The sequence below is a fragment of the Adiantum capillus-veneris genome, chromosome 23 (genome assembly GCF_014529385.1).
Source record: "Adiantum capillus-veneris isolate H3 chromosome 23, ASM1452938v2, whole genome shotgun sequence".
In the NCBI taxonomy this organism is placed as follows: Eukaryota; Viridiplantae; Streptophyta; class Polypodiopsida; order Polypodiales; family Pteridaceae; genus Adiantum; species Adiantum capillus-veneris.
In genome coordinates this window covers 53,677,561-53,696,958 of record NC_140953.1, presented here as the reverse complement: position 1 = coordinate 53,696,958, position 19,398 = coordinate 53,677,561, and the positions used below count along the sequence as shown (strand labels likewise).

Below are 19,398 nucleotides of genomic sequence, written 5' to 3'. Positions count from 1 at the left end.
CATGTCCGAATGATTCTTACTATGTGACAGACCAACAGAGAAGTGGGAGTGTGATTTTTCGCATCCTCAAGATGATTTTGCTAGATACAGAGCTCAAAGAGTGGGTGACAGCACTTTGGACACAGAGCTTAGGCTCTCAGAGCACCCTTGCTAGCACAGTGACCACTGGACTTGCTGAGCTTAGTTGCTTCTTCCTTCAAGAGTCTGTAGCTCGTTTGGCTCGGCCAATGAGGAGGAGAAGTGGATCAGACGAGGCATTGCTTTCCTATAGCAGATGCAAGAGCGCCACCCTAATAGTCCTTGGTTAGAGGAGCAGATGCAGCAGCCTCGACAGGAGCTGACCACCATTGAGGAGCGGCCCCATGAGTTTGCCTTTCATCGACAGGCATCTCAATGGACCCAGGTGGACAACAAAGTTACAGGTGAGTTATTTGAGACTGTGGGGCCTCGCCATACGCGCACCAATGTTAGCCATATAAGGAGACCTGAAGAGTCAATTGCTTCAGAGCCAAAGGATATGTGTGTAGCTTGCTATTGACTTTTACCGTGAGTTGCTTTCAGCTGAGCCTCAGTTAAAGTGTCAAGGAGCATGCAGAGAGCAGGTTTGGGCGCAGATGCCTTGCCTAGTTACTAAGGAGATGCCTATTCAGCTAGAGGAGCTCCATGAGGTCCTTAGGGCACTTCTTGGAGGTAACTGCCCATTGACACCCAACTTTTTCTTGGAGTACTGGGAGCTACTTGGCTCGGATCTATGTAGCGTCTATCAACACATTTTGCACATTGGAAAGATGTCTATCAGCTTGAGTGAGGTCTGATTTACCTTATTTCCAAGGAGGGGGACTCATTGGATGAGATTGGCAGTGGCAACCAATCACTATTCTCAATGCAACCTATAAAATCTTAGTGAAGACTTTGAGTTTGAGAACTTAGCCACTACTTGAGAGTTGCTACATGAGACTAAGACAGGTTTTGTCAAAGAACACAGTATTCTTGACAATATCTTTATCTTTTGGGAGTTGTCAGTCCTTACACCTCTCTGAGGAGAGGATCTTGTGATACTCCTTGACTTTGAGAAGGCTTACGATAGCGTTGATTGGGATTTCGTGGAGTGTACTTTACGCAGGATGGGCTTCTCGTATGCTTGGATGAGAGGGATGTCAACTCTCTACAGATGTGCTTACAGCGAGGTGCCCTTGGCAGGGAGAAGAGAGAAAGCTTCATGCTCATGCATTCGGTTAGACAAGGTTGTCCTCTTGTCCCCTTCCTCTTTCTCTTCTATGTTGAGGCAATGAGCAGATTTTTGACTTCATAGGAGGTTGATTTGCGTGGTTTAGAGCTCTCTATTAGGGGAGACCAGTTGCTTGACGTTGAGTTTGATAACAACTCAAAACATATACTTAGAGGGACATAAGGTCAATCTGCACAGGTGTAGCAGGCTCTTGAGGTGTTTTGTTGTGCATCAGGGGTATTGATCAACTAGAGGAAGACTGTGGCTTTTTGGGTTGACAGTGCTCCTACGCGTAATTGGTCGCCGAGCGAGGGCTTCAAGCGGATTCTCCAAGGGACTTTTTTACGATATCTAGGTTGCCAGGTTTGCTTGGATTTGTCTCCGAAGCAGCAGATTGTCCCCCCTCCTCCTATCCATTAGAAGGAAGCTGCTTCATTGGAGTTTTGCACAGCTCTCTTTGGCCGGTAGAGTGGTAGTGGCCAACTAGATGCTTTTGGCTACTATGCGGTACATCACGTCTTGTTGGATCTTTTCGAGTTCCTGTATCAGCCAGCTGAAGAGGTTGATCAAGGATTTTTTGTGGTCAGGACTCGACATCAAATCAGCCAGGGCCAAAGTGTCCTGGCAAGTCATCACCTTACAATGTTCTTGGGGAGGGCTAGGGATCATCGACCCAGCACAGCAAAGCGCAGAGCCCTTCCTGGGACGCTTGTGGTCAGAGGACTTCTTTCGGGAGAGGAGCCCTGGAAGGAGTTGTTGCTACATCGGATTCGTGCTAGAGTCCCTCATACGGGCGACCCTTGGAGCCCATCCATCAGGTGGATTTTTATAGAGATGCGCCGAGTCGGCCTGAGCAGGAGTTGGAAGGACCGCAACTGAGGAGTGCCTTGGAGACGCACCAGCCCACATGCATGGTGTAGAGCTTCAGATAGCCTCTTATTTGGAACCACATGGTTAGCACAAAGAGGCCACTTGGTTGTTCATGTTTTGTGGGGTCCCGTGGCAGAGAGCCCAGCTTGCACTTTTGGTGACTGGCTACTGTTTTAAGACCTTCCCAAGGAGATTCAGAGCATCCACTTACGTGGCATGAGGGGGGTGCAAAGCATGTGTCAGGATATTACAGAGGCTATACCTGTTAAGTGGCACACTCCTCTTGAGGCCGCAGCTCCCAGATGGATGGAGGCCTTCACGCACCTGGAGGTCCTCATTGTCGTTAGGGCTTGCTCGGATGCAGTATCCTCATGTTTTTTGAGATTCAGGGGAAGGGTGGCTTCACAGAGTCTCAGTAGGGGCACCACAAGTTGCAGAGGGTTGTTTTCTCATAGGATTAGAGTTGTGGGTATTTGTGGGAGGACTTGTGTCATCGATCTTGACCCAACAAATCTTGAGTCAGGGCATTGGCGGCTTTGGGCTTGGGAGAGCTGCTCTCTAGTACGAGTGCAGTGGGACCCAGGAGAGTGGTTCTAGCGCGATCCTTTCTCTACAATCGATCACCCAGGGACTCCTTGTTTCTAGTAAACAGCTCGTTTGGGGCGACACATACTGATAGCACACAGAGAGGCTTCCCCAGCTGCAACACTTCACTGGCAAGAGGAGGGTCTCACAACTGACTTCATGTCAAGTTTTTTGGAGCGGTTGTGGGACAACAGGCAGTCGAGGAGAGTTACCATGTTTCAGTGGTTGGTACACAACAGCGTCTTAACAACATGTGCAGTCTGTGGCCATCCGTTGGAGAGTCAGCGACATTGTTTGTGAGACTGTCCCATGGCACAACAGGTTTGGCTTCGGGTTCTTCAGCAGCTGATACCAATTCTTTCTACATCCCGACAGTACACTTGGGGTGCTACAGCTTGGTCCACTCTCACGAGCATAACACTCCACTTTGAATTGGCTTCCACCAGTAGGATGATAAAGATCCAGGAGGGTTGACCTACACTGCACCTTGCCACAGAACTCACAAATAATGGAGTCTAGGAGGGCCTCTTTATTTGGCAATTCAAGGGAGTCAAACCTCTAGTATTAAGAAAGCAATCAACGGGCAACTTTTGAATACAAAGTTTATTTGAATTCAAAATTTTCTCCCAAAATGAAATTTTAAATTCTAGCAGGCAAAACCATATCATGTAACATATCTACATTTAGATTATAGATCTATACTCTTTGCTCAAATCAGAGATCGTATATGGAAGTTATGGACCCCAAAAGTGGTGCAGTGATAGAGAGTGGTGTTGGGAGCTGATCTGCGGCCTAACACTTTGGTTCATTTGGCGGGCTTGCTACTTTTGCATCTTCGAGGCTCGACTTGTCCACCGGCAGAGACTGTTTGTGACATTTGGCTGGAGCTGATACATATACTCAAGGGTCAGTTTGAGAGACTGTAAGGCAGCTCCAACCGCATGCAGGAACGCCGAGAAGCCTTAGTGCACCTAGATGGCATCACTGGCCACCAGTTTGGCTTTTTCCTCCTCCCATCTCGTGATCTAGCCCCCATTGTACATACTTTTTCTCATTGGGAGAGTCCCCCCATGTTTGTGATGTAGGCCTCTCTTGTAGAGGTGGTTTGTAGGCTTCGGGCAGCTATTATTAACTAATGGAAGTATCTTTTTTCTTGTAAAAAAAAAAACATCAACGCAAGAAAATCAGCCTAAAGATCTTTTTCATGTATAAAATGCTCAGTCTTCATCCTATTAACAACCTTCTTTACCATCTTCGCATTAAAGAAAGCGCAAGTGTGTGGCGTGGCACTAGGAGCGCAAAATGCAGAAATTCTCAAAAGTTCAAGCTTTTCAGTTGGTTGGCTCAGTTTCTCTTGTCCACTCCGCCATTTCTCTTCCAGCTAGGCATGCCTACAGCCACTTCGCCAGACCGTCATCCAGTCTTAGAGATCCATTACAGTTCCGAGCAGCAATGTTGAGTTATGTCCCATAGGCCTCGCACCGTCATGTGGTACGTCTCTTCATAATCACAATGCAACTGTCTATGTAGAAAGCCACCTTCCCCTTCTCCCTTTGCTTGATCTTTGGCATGACCTCCATCATATGTGCTAGTTGTGCCAGGATAAGATCATCTCCTAAAAAGACACCTGTTTTCTTTAAAGTTGGCTTCTTTTTCAAGAACTCCTTTGCTTCCATATAGGGAAACACAAGAGAGAAAGAAAGAAAGAATTTTTAACGTCTATGTGAGGCCAAAGCCGGCCTATGAGACAAATCAAGTATACATGTTTGTATGTCTTTCATCTATCGGAAGGGACAAAGCAATCAAAACTGGTATAAAATAAAGAGAAAACCTTGGTGTATGATGGGGGGTTGGAGAGAGAGACAGAGAGATGAATTGAAATGTTATATTAAACATCGTCAAAAGACCTGCAAGACCAAAAGTTAGATCCCAATAGAATTTGATACTCTGCGTGGAAAGCTATGAAAATAGAAAATGAACAGAAAATCTGAAATCTAGGTTTGCCGTACATTGATGGGAATGTGGGAGGGGTAACAAAGTAAGCATGGTTGAACAGGGTACGGAAGATAAGAGCTAGAGACTATCATATACATCAATACAACAGAGGAGTAGGGGTAGAGGCTCAAGGTGTACAACAGCTCGTCTCAAAGCATTGGTCTCTGTCGTAGGATGTCGATGTCATCCATGCTGAGAAGCATAACATGTCATGCTCGATCTCTCTCCTTCTACGTGAGAGAGAGAGAGAGAGAGAGAGAGAGAGAGAGAGAGAGAGAGAGAGATGAAAAGAAATGAAATGTTATATTAACGTCTTCAAAAGGCCAAAATGACCTATGAGACCAATCTGTTACGAAATAGTGAATCTGATACCATGTCTGGGTATAAAAGAACTAGAACAAAGATACTACTACTACTAGAATCCATCCTCATCTACACTCTGGATGGGCAGAGAGAGAGAGATGACTAAAATGCTTTAGAGAGAAGAAAAAAATGCCAGAGAGAGGGGAGTCCCCATTATGCAACTATCTGCACGGGATAAAATGCATACGGAGGGGTGGTCAAGGTAGGGACCCTCTCAACTTGCCAACCCAACAATAAAAGCCCCACGACCCATAATGAGCGGGATGTCCAGCTAATAATATGCCACATCATCTAAGAAAGGTGATAAAGTGGCTAAGCATCCCCACTTTATCTCCTGACACACACTAGGAAAACTGCAAAAAAAAAAAAAAAAAGACTCTAACCCGAGAAACCCTAGGAACATGCGTCTTACCTCATGCCAGTCTACGAACATACATGGCTCATACAGCTAGAAAAGGAACATCTATCTCAAGTACGATCGGGAACAGCCACAAAACAATCTGCTCTTGGGAAATACTGGAGCCACCACCAGGTAGAAGTTGAATCTCTAACACCTTTTGCATTTATCGTTGGTTTTTTATGTACCCCAGTGATTCGTGTTGACATTGTATTTGTAGGGGGAGTCATTAAAGCAAGATGCATTGGGAGGCAGTGAAATGTGTGATGAGATATTTGAACGATAAGGAGTTGTGCATTTGATTTGGAAGCAAATATGCATGTGTAGATGGCTACACGGATGCTAATTGTGCATGAAATGTGGATGATAGATCATGTTAGGCTATGACTTTACATTGACTAGTTGTGTAGTTTATTGGAGATCTTGTTTGCAAAATTGTACATCTCAGTTTACCCACAGAAGTAGAGTATCAAAGACTAGCAAGGAAGCCTTATGGCTTACTCGTCTAGTGCGAATTTTGAGCATTACTGTAGAGGCTCCCATTTGGCATTGTGATAGTCAAAGTGCTATCCACCTAGCACAGAATCTTGTGTTTCATGCGAAGACAAAGCACATGATGTGAGGTGTCAGTACATGCACTGAGGTGCTTGAGGACAAGAACATCCCGCTAGACAAGGTTCACAGAGATGACAATTGACAGACAACCTTGCAAGTCTTCTTACCCTCCGAAAAGTTTGCACAATGTTGAGTGCTTATTAGCATTGGGTGGAGATCTAGACCCTACACATCTTGTTTATATGTCCATAGTTTGCTTAAAAGCACATTGGTCTGAATAAGAATTTTATGGGTGAATCTTGAATTCTACAGGTTAGTGGTGAGATTCGGGATGGATTAACCTCTTGGGATGTGCTAAAGGCAGCACTGCCAGCGGGAACAGTCAGTGGTGCTCCAAAGGTAAGTGCCTTTTTCCTTGAAAACGGTAATTGTGTGTGTGTGGGTGAGCTGCAGGATTGCGTTTGAGAATCCTCTCTTGATTATCATTCCATATTTCCAATACTGCTTGGGATCCTTGAATAGGTGAGAGCAATGGAGCTTATAGACCAATTGGAGAAAACACGACGTGGTCCGTATAGCGGTGGGATTGGGGGCATTTCTTTTACTGGTGATTTGGACATAGCTCTCACCCTCAGAACAATGGTGTTCCCCACCTCTTCACGACACAATTCAAAGTACAGTCACGGGAAGCTTAGTAATCGACGAGAGTGGGTGGTGCATTTGCAAGCTGGATCTGGTATAGTGGCTGATAGTAATCCGGAGGATGAGTACAAGGAATGCATTACAAAAGCTGCTGGTTTGGGTAGGGCAATTGATCTTGCAGAGAGTGCCTTTTTACCTCCAAATTTCAACAGGTGTCCACAATAATATATGATGTGCATGTGCATTTTGATCAGTTCCTCATGGGTCAATGAAAGCTTGTCAAATCGGTGACTTATTGAGCAACCTTGGGATACGTGGTCTGCGTGCTTCCAAGAGAAAATGCAGATTTGTAAAATAGAAACTATGAAATCATTCCTCTAATGCCCACTAATTATGCTCTGTCGCACATGCCAATTACTGAAAGATTTGCACTTGTCCTCTAAACCTGGAGGACATTCATTCTTTGAAAACGCCTTTCGTATTGCACTTTGCAATATACCCTACTTGTATTCTTGTGGTACCACATGGCAAGGGTTATGAATGATTCATTGATGCAGGTTTTTGCAAGATACCCTACTTGTATTCTTGTGGGTACCACCACAAGAAGATTTAGAAATTTTCTCATGTAGGAAAACGGAGTCTTTCTCAATGTTTCTCATACAATGCATAACATCATGAGCTTCTGCTCGAGAGGCACCGTATACCTAGCTAGGTGTGCGGCGCCTCCCTCACAGAAGCTCATGATGTTGAGGTAAGTCAGAATGTGGGAAATATTGTGAGAATTTGTTCAAAACTTCTTGTGCACATGGCAAGGGTTATGAATGATTCATTGATGCAGGTTTTTGCAAGATACCGTCTGTTTTGAGCTTTGGTTCGGCATAATTATTGTTGAGCTTGTAGTGCTGGGTGTTTTCCCTTCATGTTATGATATGTAGGTATTTTCCTAAGATACTCTACCTTTTGTTCATTTTTCTAGTAATGCGAAGGGTAATGCTTATAGAAGCATCCATGGTGCTCCTGGCTATGGAGAATTTTTTTGTGTAACTTTCAATCAAGGTGGTTCCAGATGCATTTATCTGTGGTCTCTCAAGAGGTGTCTTAATGACATCTAGGCTCAAGCGAGAAGAGCCTTGGCCATCTCCATTCAATTAACTCCTTGACAACTCGGAGTCATTCCAGTCCCTTGTAGAAGAGGTAACGACGCCTCCATGAATCTCATCGTAGACTGCGCACCTCCAAAATGAGTGCTTCTTTGCCTCTATTTGATCATATAGCTGTTGAAGGTGATCCTGTATTCCCATCCCTTTCATGTCTAGGCCTCAAATATCTTATGGCACAATAAATTTGAATCTGATAATGGCATTGTGAATTCCATGTGGGAGGTGTGTATCCATGTAAGCTGGAGTGCAGTACAGCAAAATCCAAGATTAGCCCATGAAATGCATATACTTATAAATCAAAGGTTCAATCCCTTAAGAGTCATTTGCAGCGAAGGATACACAAAGGCAATTCTTTTTCTTTAAACTTACATTTTTTTTAAAAGCCAGCTTAACACACTTTAGATATAGCTGACTTGCGATGGAGCTCAGCCTGAAAATTTGCAGCTCCTTATCAGCTTGATGATAATAACAGAATGCAAATGGTTAATTGAAGGTTAGTGTGTGGGGGGTCATCTCTGGCCAACCTTTTTTAAACCAACAACCTCCCCCTTAAAAAGGCCAATATGCCTTTAAGCAAGCCATGGACATATATAAAAGATTTGTAGGATCTAATAAATCTCTACCCAATGCCCATAAGCATTCGACAATGTGCAAACTTCTTGAGGTGTAAGAAGACCTGCAAGGTCATCATCCGTGTAAATCTTGACAAGCTCAATGCGCTTGTCCTCAAGCACCTTATGTATTCGAATGAAACACAAGATTCCGTGCAAGTTGGAACGCACTTCGACTATGACAATGCAAAACCGGAACCTCTAGAGTAATGCCCAAGTTTCCCACTAGAGAGGTAAGCCATAGAGCTTCCTTGGTAGCCTTTGACGTAGAAACATACTCTACTTCTATACTAGTGAATGTAAAGACATAGACTAACATGTGAGGCATAGGGCTTCCTCACAAGTTTTTTTGACCGGGCAACATATTTTGCTTTTGTGGTAGACTAAGAGGTACAATCTTGCAAACAAGATTGCCATAATATTCCACCGCTAGTGAATGTAAAGACATAGCATGGAGTAAACATGTTGTCCACATCTCCTACATAACTTGCATCAATGGTATTTGCTTCCAAAGCAAACACAAAACTCCACACCATTCAAATATCTCATAACACTTTTCAATGCCTAATGGAGGAGCACGGTTTGGTAGATAGACCGAGTCAGTTGTTAGAGCTTTACCTTGAGGCTTTTGGTATGACTGCGACCATTCCAAGGGTGCACGTCGATTCAACCATTGAGTTTAATGGCACAATGCGTGCTCCGGAAGAGGGGAACCACTCCACTTCCTTGTCACAGATCAACAAAGATTGAGAGTAGAGTCAACCATTCTGTCTTGAACATTTTGGGGACACTGTGCTCATAACATCACATATCATGGCATAGCATATCATATGTACTCTACCTGCTATGTATATGTACATATGATATGCTATGCCATGAGATGTGATGTTATAGTTGGATATTAGGTGCTTGAACAAATGATGTTTGCTCTTTGCAAATTTGTATGTTTGCTTATGTGAGGTGGAATGTCAGCAGCATTTCTCATTCGTTGATAAGGATGATATTGAAGATTATGATGATGAATTTAGTGCATTGAGACATCTATGAGAGGTCAACGAGATCTGGATGTGATGGGTAAAGGATTCATTGTGAATTGTAGTTTGCATGGGAGGTCTTGATGGGAACTAAGATGTGAATGCAATTGGTGATTGTTGTTCAAATTCTGGTATGGATAAGGATTTCTGCTTGGGTAGCCTGATCTGCATGCTCCCAAGAGAAAAAATGTGAAAAAATGTAAAATCCCAAAGGGCAAAGGCTATAGAGATGCTCTCTCTTTTTGCTGACTAAAATAGGACAAAAGTTGAGTTGTATTTCCAAGCATTTTTGAAAGCCCAAAAATACTGATTGGTTGAAATAAGATAGTGGGCACTCATTAAATGACTAATGTGTAAATCTAACGATGGACTTTAAAAGTATCTTGAGTTTTTGTTAATGAAAAAGGGGAGGTTATTTTTCTTAAAATGAGTAATTGTTTGTTTCTAGGCTTCCACTAATCACCCTTCCCTTTTCGCTCCTTTCACTAATGGTTTATTTTTTGAATTTTCTTCAACTGGTATCTCCTACTCATTACAAAGGCAGGAAAATATCTTGAGTGAGATCTTCACGTGGCCATTGAATCACAAAAAGGATTGTGTCCGATTGTTTGGATCCAAAAAATAGAGTAATGTAGAGCGCACATGCGTCGTTCACGCAGGCGATCGTTCACTATTGAATGGGTGACAATCGATGTAGAACTTGTGCACATGCAGACAATCGATCGCAAAGTTCAGAGCTCGTTATCTGATCACAGCAGCATTGCAGAAGCAGAAATGAATCTAGGTGGTCCACGCCAAGTCATGGCAGCTTTTGTAGGTCTGCTGCTCTCTGAATGGCCTTCCCGCCATGCAAACGTTGCGAACCTTTGCTGAACGTCTGGGGGGGGGGGGGGGGGGGGGGGGGGGGAGGGGGCTCCATTACAGTGAGACCGTTGGTGATCCGGTACCTTGAAGAAGGGACATGGCGGGGCCAGCTGATATGGCAGCCGATTTTTAGCCGAATGCAGAGGTGAACGGGGCATGTGCACACCATATGAGAAAGAATTCACGTGTGTAGCGAAACAACGAGCAATCACGGCAGTGATGTGCTTGTGGTTTCACAACCTATGCAGGAGATAGCAAACTGAATTTACTAATCAGCCCACATTTACAATATGACATACTCGAATCCCCTATATTTCAACGTACGCATGAGGGTATAGTGGTTAGTGCACATGACTCGTGGTACGGAGGTCGGGGGTTCGAGACATCGGATAATCGTCGGATAATCTTACCGCCTCTTAGTACCTTGTCTTCATGTCGGAGAATGGACTCGGGCTGCAGCACCTCTTCTTGGTCCTCGATCTCCGGTGGGTCTTCAATAGTTGGTTCTTGAGGTGGCTCTCCTTTGTAAGGCTTTAATAGGCTCACATGAAAAGCATTGTGTATGAGCCAATGATTGGGCAACTTGAGTTGATAGGCCATCTCATTGATTGGCCTAAGAATCTGAAAGGGACCATAGTACCTTTTTGCTAGTTTAGCATAGTACTTTTGGTGACCCGTAGGATTCTTGCCCGTTGTGTGCCTTAATCGAGCCTTGGGAAACTTTAACAAGACCCAATCGTTTTCTTTAAAGGCTTGGGCTCTTCTGTGCTTGTCAGCAGCAACCTTTTGTCTTTGCTGTGAGATAGAGATAGCATCCTTAATCTTTTGAAAAGATTCTTGTAGGTCTCGGCTATACTCATCTGCAACGAAGATCTTCCCATGTACCTTAAGTAGCAAGGGACTTTTTGATCTTCCCCCAATTACCTCGAAAGGTGCTTTTCCCATGGAAGTATGTACAGTGTTATTGTAAGCATACTCCACTAAGGGTAAGTACTTCTCCCATTGGGATCTTTGATCTACTTCCGTTACATAGGCTTTTAGTAGATCGAGAATGGTTAGGTTAGCTATTTCACTTTGGCCATCAATTTGTGGATGATAGGCCGAAGAGAAGTTTAGCCTTGTTCCTAAATTCTCAAAGAGACCCTTCCAAAAATTACTGGTCATTCTAGGATCTCTATCCGACACTATGGACATGGGCAAGCCATGGTACTTGAAAATTTGTGAAATAAAGAGGGTTGCCATTTGATGGGCTTTGATAGTCTTTTTGACAGGTATATAATGAGCTTGTTTACTAAACCTGTCTACTATCGTCCATATTCCCGTATTCCCATGGATAGACTTAGGCAATCCAAAGATAAAATCCATGGATATGCTCTCCCATGGTGAATTAGGGATTGGCAAGGGTTGAAGCAATCCAAGTTGCTTCCCTCTATCAAATTTTGTCTTTTGGCATACCACACATTTGGAAACATACTCTTGTATGTTCACTTTCATGGTAGGCCAATAGAAATATGTTTCAATTCCCTTTAAGGTAGACTGAATCCCTCTATGCCCCGCGTAAGGTGGAGCATGAGGTTCATACATTACTTTCTCATGCAGTGAGTTAGTAACGCATAGTCTATTGCCATAGAGAAGATAACCATCTTGTAAAGTAAATGGTTCTTCTTTCTTCCCTAATGCAAGGGCTGAAATCACATCTCTAAAATCGGGATCAATAGCATACTCATCTATCATTGAAGATAGATCATTGTGAGTTGCTATGGAAACCGCATTCACTCTCGGCCGTCTTGAGAGTGCATCAGCTACTTGATTATGCTTGCCAGCAATGTGAGCAATATGAAAATGAAATTGCAAAAGGAAATTTGCCCACCTTATTTGTTTGTCGGAGAGCTTGGTCTGCGTCATGAAGTACTTAAGACTTTGGTGATCCGTTCGCAGAATGAAAGGAGTCCCCAATAAATAGTGCTTCCATGAGTCTAAGGCATGTAGAACTGCAAGGAGTTCCTTTTCGTATATGCCTAGAGCTTGCTCAACAGGGTCGAGCCTTCGACTCTCATAGCCTATGGCGTGCCCTTCTTGGAGCAAAACAGCTCCAAGGCAATCACCACAAGCATCACATTGGACCTCAAATGGTTTTGAGAGATCCGGTAGTGTAAGCACAGGTTGAGAGATAAGATTTTCTTTAAGCTTTTTGAAAGCATTGTTCTCCTTAGCAGACCATGTATACCTAACGCTTTTCTTTGTTAGGTCATGTAATGGTCCCGCAATTTGTGAGAACTTTTCTATGAAGTGTCTATAGTATGCACACATACCTATGAAGCTTCTTAGTTCATGAAGATTCCTTGGTTTAGGCCATCCTTTTATTACCTCTAACTTGGATGGATCCATTTGGATGCCATCTTGAGAGATAATGTGACCTAAATACTGAATCTCTTGCAAGAAAAATTCACTTTTCTTTCGATTAACATAAAGTTTATTCTCTCTTAAAACTTGAAATATTACCTGGAGGTGTTGCTTGTGTTCCTCCAATGAATTAGAGTAGATGATAATATCATCAAAGAACACTCCAGTGAAGGTTCGATGAGGCCTGAACAACTTCTCCATCAAGCGGTTGAATGTGGCTGGTGCATTGGTCAAGCCAAAAAAGCATGACAATGTATTCATAAAGACCAAATGTAGTACGAAATGCGGTCTTTACAATGTCTTGATCAACTATCCTTATTTGATGATAGCCACTTTTTAGGTCAATCCTACTGAAGTAGGTCGATCCTTGTAGCTTATCAAATAGGTCTTCTACCCGTGGAACGGGAAACCTATTCTTGATAGTGATCCTATTTAGTGCTCTATAATCGACACACATACGATATGTGCCGTCTTTCTTTTGCACTAATAGCACAAGTGAGCAAAATGGAGATGAGCTTGGCCTAACCATACCCTTCTCAACTAACTCATGCACTTGCCGCATAATCTCCTCTTGTTGAGCTTGAGAAACTCTATAAGGAGGTTTATTAGGCGGTGAACTTCCTGGAAGAAGTTCAATTGCATGGTCATCATTACCTCGTTTAGGAGGTAGCTCACAAGGGATGTCGTCAATAAAAAAATCTTGAAACCCCTTGAGAAAATTGGATAACTCTAATTCCTTTTGGTTGCTTTTATTTTCTTTTGTTAAAGCATTAGGTTCATTTTGAGAATCTTTAACAAAAATCATGTACACGGAAATAGAGCTCTTTATTGACTTGTTGAAAGCTGGTGTATGTACAATGGGGATGGTGTTACCCATTTCCTTAGCATTTATATACATGTCTTTTTCCCTGAACTTAAAGGAGATTCTCCTTTCAGGAAATTTAACATCGGCAGCCAGGCGGTTAAACCATGGTGCCCCTAGGATTACATCCTCATGCTTGAGAGGAGAGATAAAGAAGTCCTCTTTGTCCACATAGCCTTGGACATGAAGCCTCAATTTACCGATTAAGGGAGTGACTGAAGCTTCTTGCCCCTTGAAGGCACTGTCTGCGGGTAGGACATCTCCCATCTCGTAGAATTGTATGCCTAGCTTGGTGGCTAACTCCATAGATATAAAATTGTGAGTAGAACCAGGGTCAAAGAGAATAAAAGCATCATGTTCTCTTACCTTTCCCCAAGCATGGCATAGAGGAGATCCTTTGTGATGAGTTTGGTGAATTTCCTCCTCTTGGATTTCAACCAAGGAAGCTCTAGGAGGATCTTGGCGGTTGTTCTTTTGGGGACAAGCGCGGTACGCATGCCCTTGTTCGCCACACTTGAAACATCGGTTATCCTTACGATAACGCTCAAGCTCTTCAGGAGAGAGTTTATTCTTACCTTTGTAAACTCCCTTCTCTTTAGCTTTGTTGGAGTTGCCCTTAGGAGACTTTTGGACATTGTCCTTCCCCTTAGGCTCATTGGAACCCTTGTTTTCCGGGGGCCTATTATTTCTTTTTGCCCCCGTTTGGAAATTGATTCGAGAGGCCACCATAGTGTGGTGTATTACCGCCGATATGGTACGTGGTCTTTGGGAGTTGACATACTCCACCATTTCTTCGGTTAAGCCCGCACAAAATTGTTGCTTTTGCTCTCCAAAATCCAACTTTTTGAAGACAGTGTCTTTGAGTTGTAGGTCCCAAAACTTGTCTACATATTTGTGGATAGATTCATTGGGAGAGAGCTTTAAGCTTCGCCATTCGGTGAGTACTTTGTCTTTGGCATCGGTAGCCAAAAACTGCTTCATAATGGAAGCTCTTAAAGCTTTCCATGTTCGTGGAGCTTCACCATTGGCTCATAGGCTATACCACCATTGTCTGGCGGACTTTTGAAAGTGCATAGCTACATGGCGTAGCTTAGAGGACTCTGTGAAGCCCTCATCTCCAAACGCCGCATCGAATTGCTGGATAAAGGCTAAGACTTTGTCTATGGCACCAAAGGTACCATCATACGTAAGGAAAGAGATGCTCTTCCCTCCCTCTTTGAATTTCTTCAGCTTGGACGACCTCTTCCATGCGGCATAGGATTTCCTATGGCCTCTTCTTTTTGATGGTTCAAAAGTTGCACCATCACTTTCTTCAGAAGGTGAAGAATTTGAAGAAGGTGGAGAAGAGGGTGACCTCTTTCTCGCCTTTTTCTTGTCCTGATCTTTGTCATCTTCACCATAGCTTTCATAAGAGGAAGAGGATGAAGAAGATGGAGAAGAGGGTGTCCTCTTTCTCGCCTTTTTCTTCTCTTGCTTTTTATCATCCCTCTTTGAATTGTGGTGAGGAGAAGAATACGATGGTCTTCTCCGCTTTGGTGGTGATGGAGAGCGTTTAGCCCGCCGTCTTCGTGGAGCCATCTCCGTCGAGGTGGCGGGAGACTCGCTTCTTTCTGGTTCCTTCGGTGGAGGCTCTTGAGTTCTCCTTTGGGAAGGAGATGCATCATCAAGAAGTAAATTCTTGAGCCCTTCATAAGGATTCTCTTCTTCTTCCCGAATCGGAGAGAGACCTCTTTTGGGAGTCTCACAAGGAGGCTTCCTAGGTGTTCTCGCATCATGGTGATGCGCTTGGAGAATCCCGTGAGCACGGAGCTGCCGTTGCACTTCACTTTGGAGAGATGGATTGCCCATGGCTTGTTGAAGCCTAGTAACAAGATAGCTAACAAGCATTGAAGCATCATTAGTAGCTTGCTCATGAGCAAAATCAAAGTTATCAACATTAATTTCACTCTCTTTACTATTGTCAGCCATTCTAACAACTTTTAGGTGTAATTAGGTGTACTTTGGCACTTCAAGCCCTAGCTGCTACTCCTCTTTACCCCTTTAGAAAAAGCACTCAAGCTACTGTACCCGCGGCTCGAATACCATTAATTGCAAGGAATAGAAGAGAGGGTCTTTCAACACCAAAACAGCACCGGCTCCTGTCAAGCTTCTAATAGCTCAATAGTGGTTAAGCCGTAGGCAAGCCCCATAGGACTCCACTATTAAGACCATAGCTCTCGACGGTGATGCCCCGTTAACTGCACAAAGGCAGGCGCACTGCAAGGCTGAAAAATCCCTATTCTACTTACTCACATGCAATTAATAATACCAACCATTTGCAGCTAGCTTGAGGACCTCCCTTCTTGAGCAAGAAAAGAGAAACCTTGAGCTCTGATACCAATGTAACATTTAATGGCCTAATAACTTATGTGTAGCGGAAAATTAGCATGAACATAGTGGGCATTTCATTAGAATAGATTCCTAATGAGAATTACAAGAGTGCTTGGGTGGAGAGAGAGAAACAAAAAGCATAACACCTAGTTAGATAGCATCGACAATACTTTCAAAAGAGAGAGAAATTAAGCTATTGACAACAGTTGAGGACCGGATTTGCATGGAGCCAGTCCCCCCTCCAAAAGGCTTTGTATTATGGTTTCTCCCATCAAGAGAGACATTGTACAATACAATTCTTTGTGTTCCTTCAAGACTAGCTAGTGCAATGAAGATGGAAACTTCATGCACTAAGCAAAACACTTAACAAACACAACTTGAATTATTTTCCGTTCTCAGACCCAAGACCTCACACACCTTCGAAGATGGTGAGAGCTAGCAGGGTATGAGAGTAGATTGAGAGGAAGAAGGAGTATCTTACGAGAAAAGATGAGCATGCATTGAAGCTTGGCTCTTGGTTGGATTTGCATGCACATGCCAAGAGAGTGTTGATGTAGGCTTCTATCTCACAAGCTTGGAGTAGGTAACGAGTTCTCCATTAAAGCTTGGGAAGAGATATTCTTCTCTTTCTTCACACATGAGCTTGTGTGAGTGTGTGTGTGATAATGCCTTCAAAAAATCAGCCCCCTCTCTCTCTCTTGGGCGAGCCCTCTTGCTAATTGCTCTTGCTGAAGCCTCCTTGGCCCTCCCCAAGTCAAGCCAATTACAATTAAGCAGCATAAATGATAGCCTTCTGACATGTGTCCCCCTTTCCCCTTTTGTGAGAGCTTTAGGTAATTAAATAATTAAACTAAACTCTCATTGGACCCCTTTGCCTCCTGGCCAATAGGAATCAGGCAAGCCATGGGGCTCCTGAATGCTCATTGGACCCCTTGGGAGACTGCCCAATAGTCTTCTAGGAGATTTAATTCTCATTGGTTTCTTTTATTAAATGTTTTTAAATTAATTAAACTAGATTTACTCTAGCTTAATTCTCATTGGTCCACTTCAAGGGTCATCCAATAGAAATTGGGCACACCTTGTGGGCATCTGGCCTAGGGAGCTGACATGTGTCCCTCATTCCCTTTGTGTAAAGGGAGCCTGTGTGTGTGTGTGGCTTTCTCTCTCATCCCCTACCTTTAGGGCTTGCCCCCTCCCATGTAGGGATGTGCAAAGACTTTTAGGGCACAAACAAAGCATCCAATTTTCCCTAGGGTTGACCTTTGGACACAACCTTTGAATTTTGGAACCTTAGCATTTTGGAAGTCTTAATGGACTGAACCTTAGGGTCTTTTTAGCCCATTGTTGCACATGGCTCTTTTGCAGATGGCCCCCCCTTTGGATCCCTATTTTCCCTCCTTTGGATCCCTACTGTGGTCGGTCTGCTAGCTTAACCAATATTCTAGCTTTTTCTCCCCTGGCCTTCCCCACATTAAATGATCAGTTTAATATGAGAAAATCATTTAGGAGAATTAGATATTGATTATTATGACAAAGGGTTTTGGTATACCCATGACCTGGTGCTAGGTCAGTAAACCTCCCCTTGAACAGATAGGGTATAGGTCAAAATTTAGCTACCAACATAAGGAGTTTTTGGTTCACTGCCAAACCTTGGACAAAAACTTGTATTTTTGGGAGGTCTTACCACTCAAATGCGTGGCAGTGTCTATAACCCATACAATTTTTTGTCATGGCAATAATTGACAGTTGATAAGCTAAAACAAGACTTTTACAGAAAAATAGGCTTTGACTAAAAAGTATATGATTGTGTTGACAAAAGACAAACGATAACAAATCTATGACACTCAACTAGTAAAGAATAATTTGTGAAGTCTTGTCCGAAGATCTCAAAGCAAATCATTTGCAAAATGATTGTGCGTCTCCTAGATATTTGGTGACCCTTGTATCTTCTAGTTTCACCTGGTTTCTTTGCCAATTCAACGTTCGGGCTCTTAAGCCTCTCGTATGCTTTTGTAGCAAAACATCGACTTCGGTGTGCTTCATCCATAAGGTCAACTTTTGCAAGAGCAACATGTACTCAATCTGCATATGACCTTTCAGCTCTACCTATCCAAAAATATCTTCTAAAAACGCTTGCTTAGTGGGTAGCAACCCAAAATGCATTGTTGAAGACGAACATTGAGAACCTAGCATGTCTTGTTGGAATTTGATTCTCGCCAACTAGCTATCGTCGTTAGCTTTGGCTCCTGAAGTGTTTCAAACTGCATGTGGGAAATTTTTCATGCCGCTAACAAACCCGCAAACTCTGCAGTGGACTCCTCCAAGGCTGCGTTTTGAAAACGCTATCGTTGATTAGCTATTGTCCACAACTGGGCAGCATTTTGAAATGGCGCTTTGCTGCACCACCGTGGAATCTTCTTGAGAGATATCGCTCGCCAGCTACCAATTTCGCAACGTTTTAAAACGCCGTGTCTGCAGGGTCTTCTTCAAGCTTGCCCGCTTGAACTGTGCTAGGCCCACCAACGATGAGCGTCTTGAGAAGGACGGCTAAGAACTGCTTGCGATGTGCCTAGGGCCTCCCAACGCCACAAAACAACAGCATGTTGAGATGCCGCATGTGTCCAAGCAGAGTCAACGCCGGCGCTCTTGGGCTCCGATACGAGTTGTAAGGAGATGGATAGGATGGATGGTAGGAAGAGCCATGGCGAGCAAAGAGCGTGCAAAACTCAAGAAGGTAGAGAGAGAGGAGATTGACACCACACAAAAAATAACGCTATGTCTAATTTAATTCAAAAGCCTTTACATATATGTGGAGTTTAACTTTTACATGTAAACTTGACCTAGAGCTCAAATTGCTTGCATGCCATGGGCTTGAAAACTTGACACAGCACCAATTAAGTATACACATCCAATTGGACAAGTTTCATGTCCTCGACCAATCAAATCACAAATTATCTACAAAGTACTCTTTTGACAAACTAGAGAAAGGACCTTATCAAAGTCCATTTTTGCTTTTGATTAAGACCATTAGCAACCAATCTATCTTATACTTAGGCTTCCTATCCATGGTTGTGAATTTCAACTTGTAGACACTTACACAACAAAGCATTCTTTCCTTAGGAGCATCAATTTTGACATTTTATTTACCTTGTGGCACATGGACAATAAGTTGTCTTTGCCTTGAAAGTTGCAATACATTATCCTAGAAGGTAACGTTCCTTATTTCCACTTCTTTAGAAGATATTTTATGCAATTTCTTCTCATTGAAGATCTCGTCATTCCTATGGATATTTTTATGGCACAAGATTTCACAAACAATATCGCATCTTACCGCTTTGTCGTGCATTTTTTACTTGATGGAAGGTTTGTCAAAACTTTTTAGTCACATACATAAATACTTCACAGCCAATGATTTGTAAGTGATGGTAAAAAAAGCTTTACGTCCACTCCAAGTTTCTT

The 19,398-nt window shown here is 43.2% G+C and overlaps 1 protein-coding gene across 7 annotated transcripts in view; it reads left to right on the top strand.

Annotated features, from left to right (window-relative positions):
* The window catches only part of LOC147427793 (anthranilate synthase alpha subunit 1, chloroplastic-like), a 77,298-nt gene extending 70,018 nt beyond the window's left edge, over positions 1-7,280 (top strand). For 3 of the 7 annotated variants that reach the window (XM_086496694.1, XM_086496699.1, XM_086496700.1), the window contains 2 exons: positions 6,306-6,392; positions 6,516-7,277. In XM_086496694.1, the coding sequence (XP_086352820.1) occupies positions 6,306-6,392; positions 6,516-6,860 (432 nt within the window). In that variant the 3' untranslated portion in view covers positions 6,861-7,277. Of the gene's footprint in view, positions 1-5,886; positions 6,204-6,305; positions 6,393-6,515 lie in introns of those variants that run through there. The other 4 variants (XR_015185973.1, XM_086496701.1, XM_086496695.1 and 1 more) reach the window with 4 other exon arrangements.
* Positions 7,281-19,398: the final 12,118 nt, after the last annotated feature.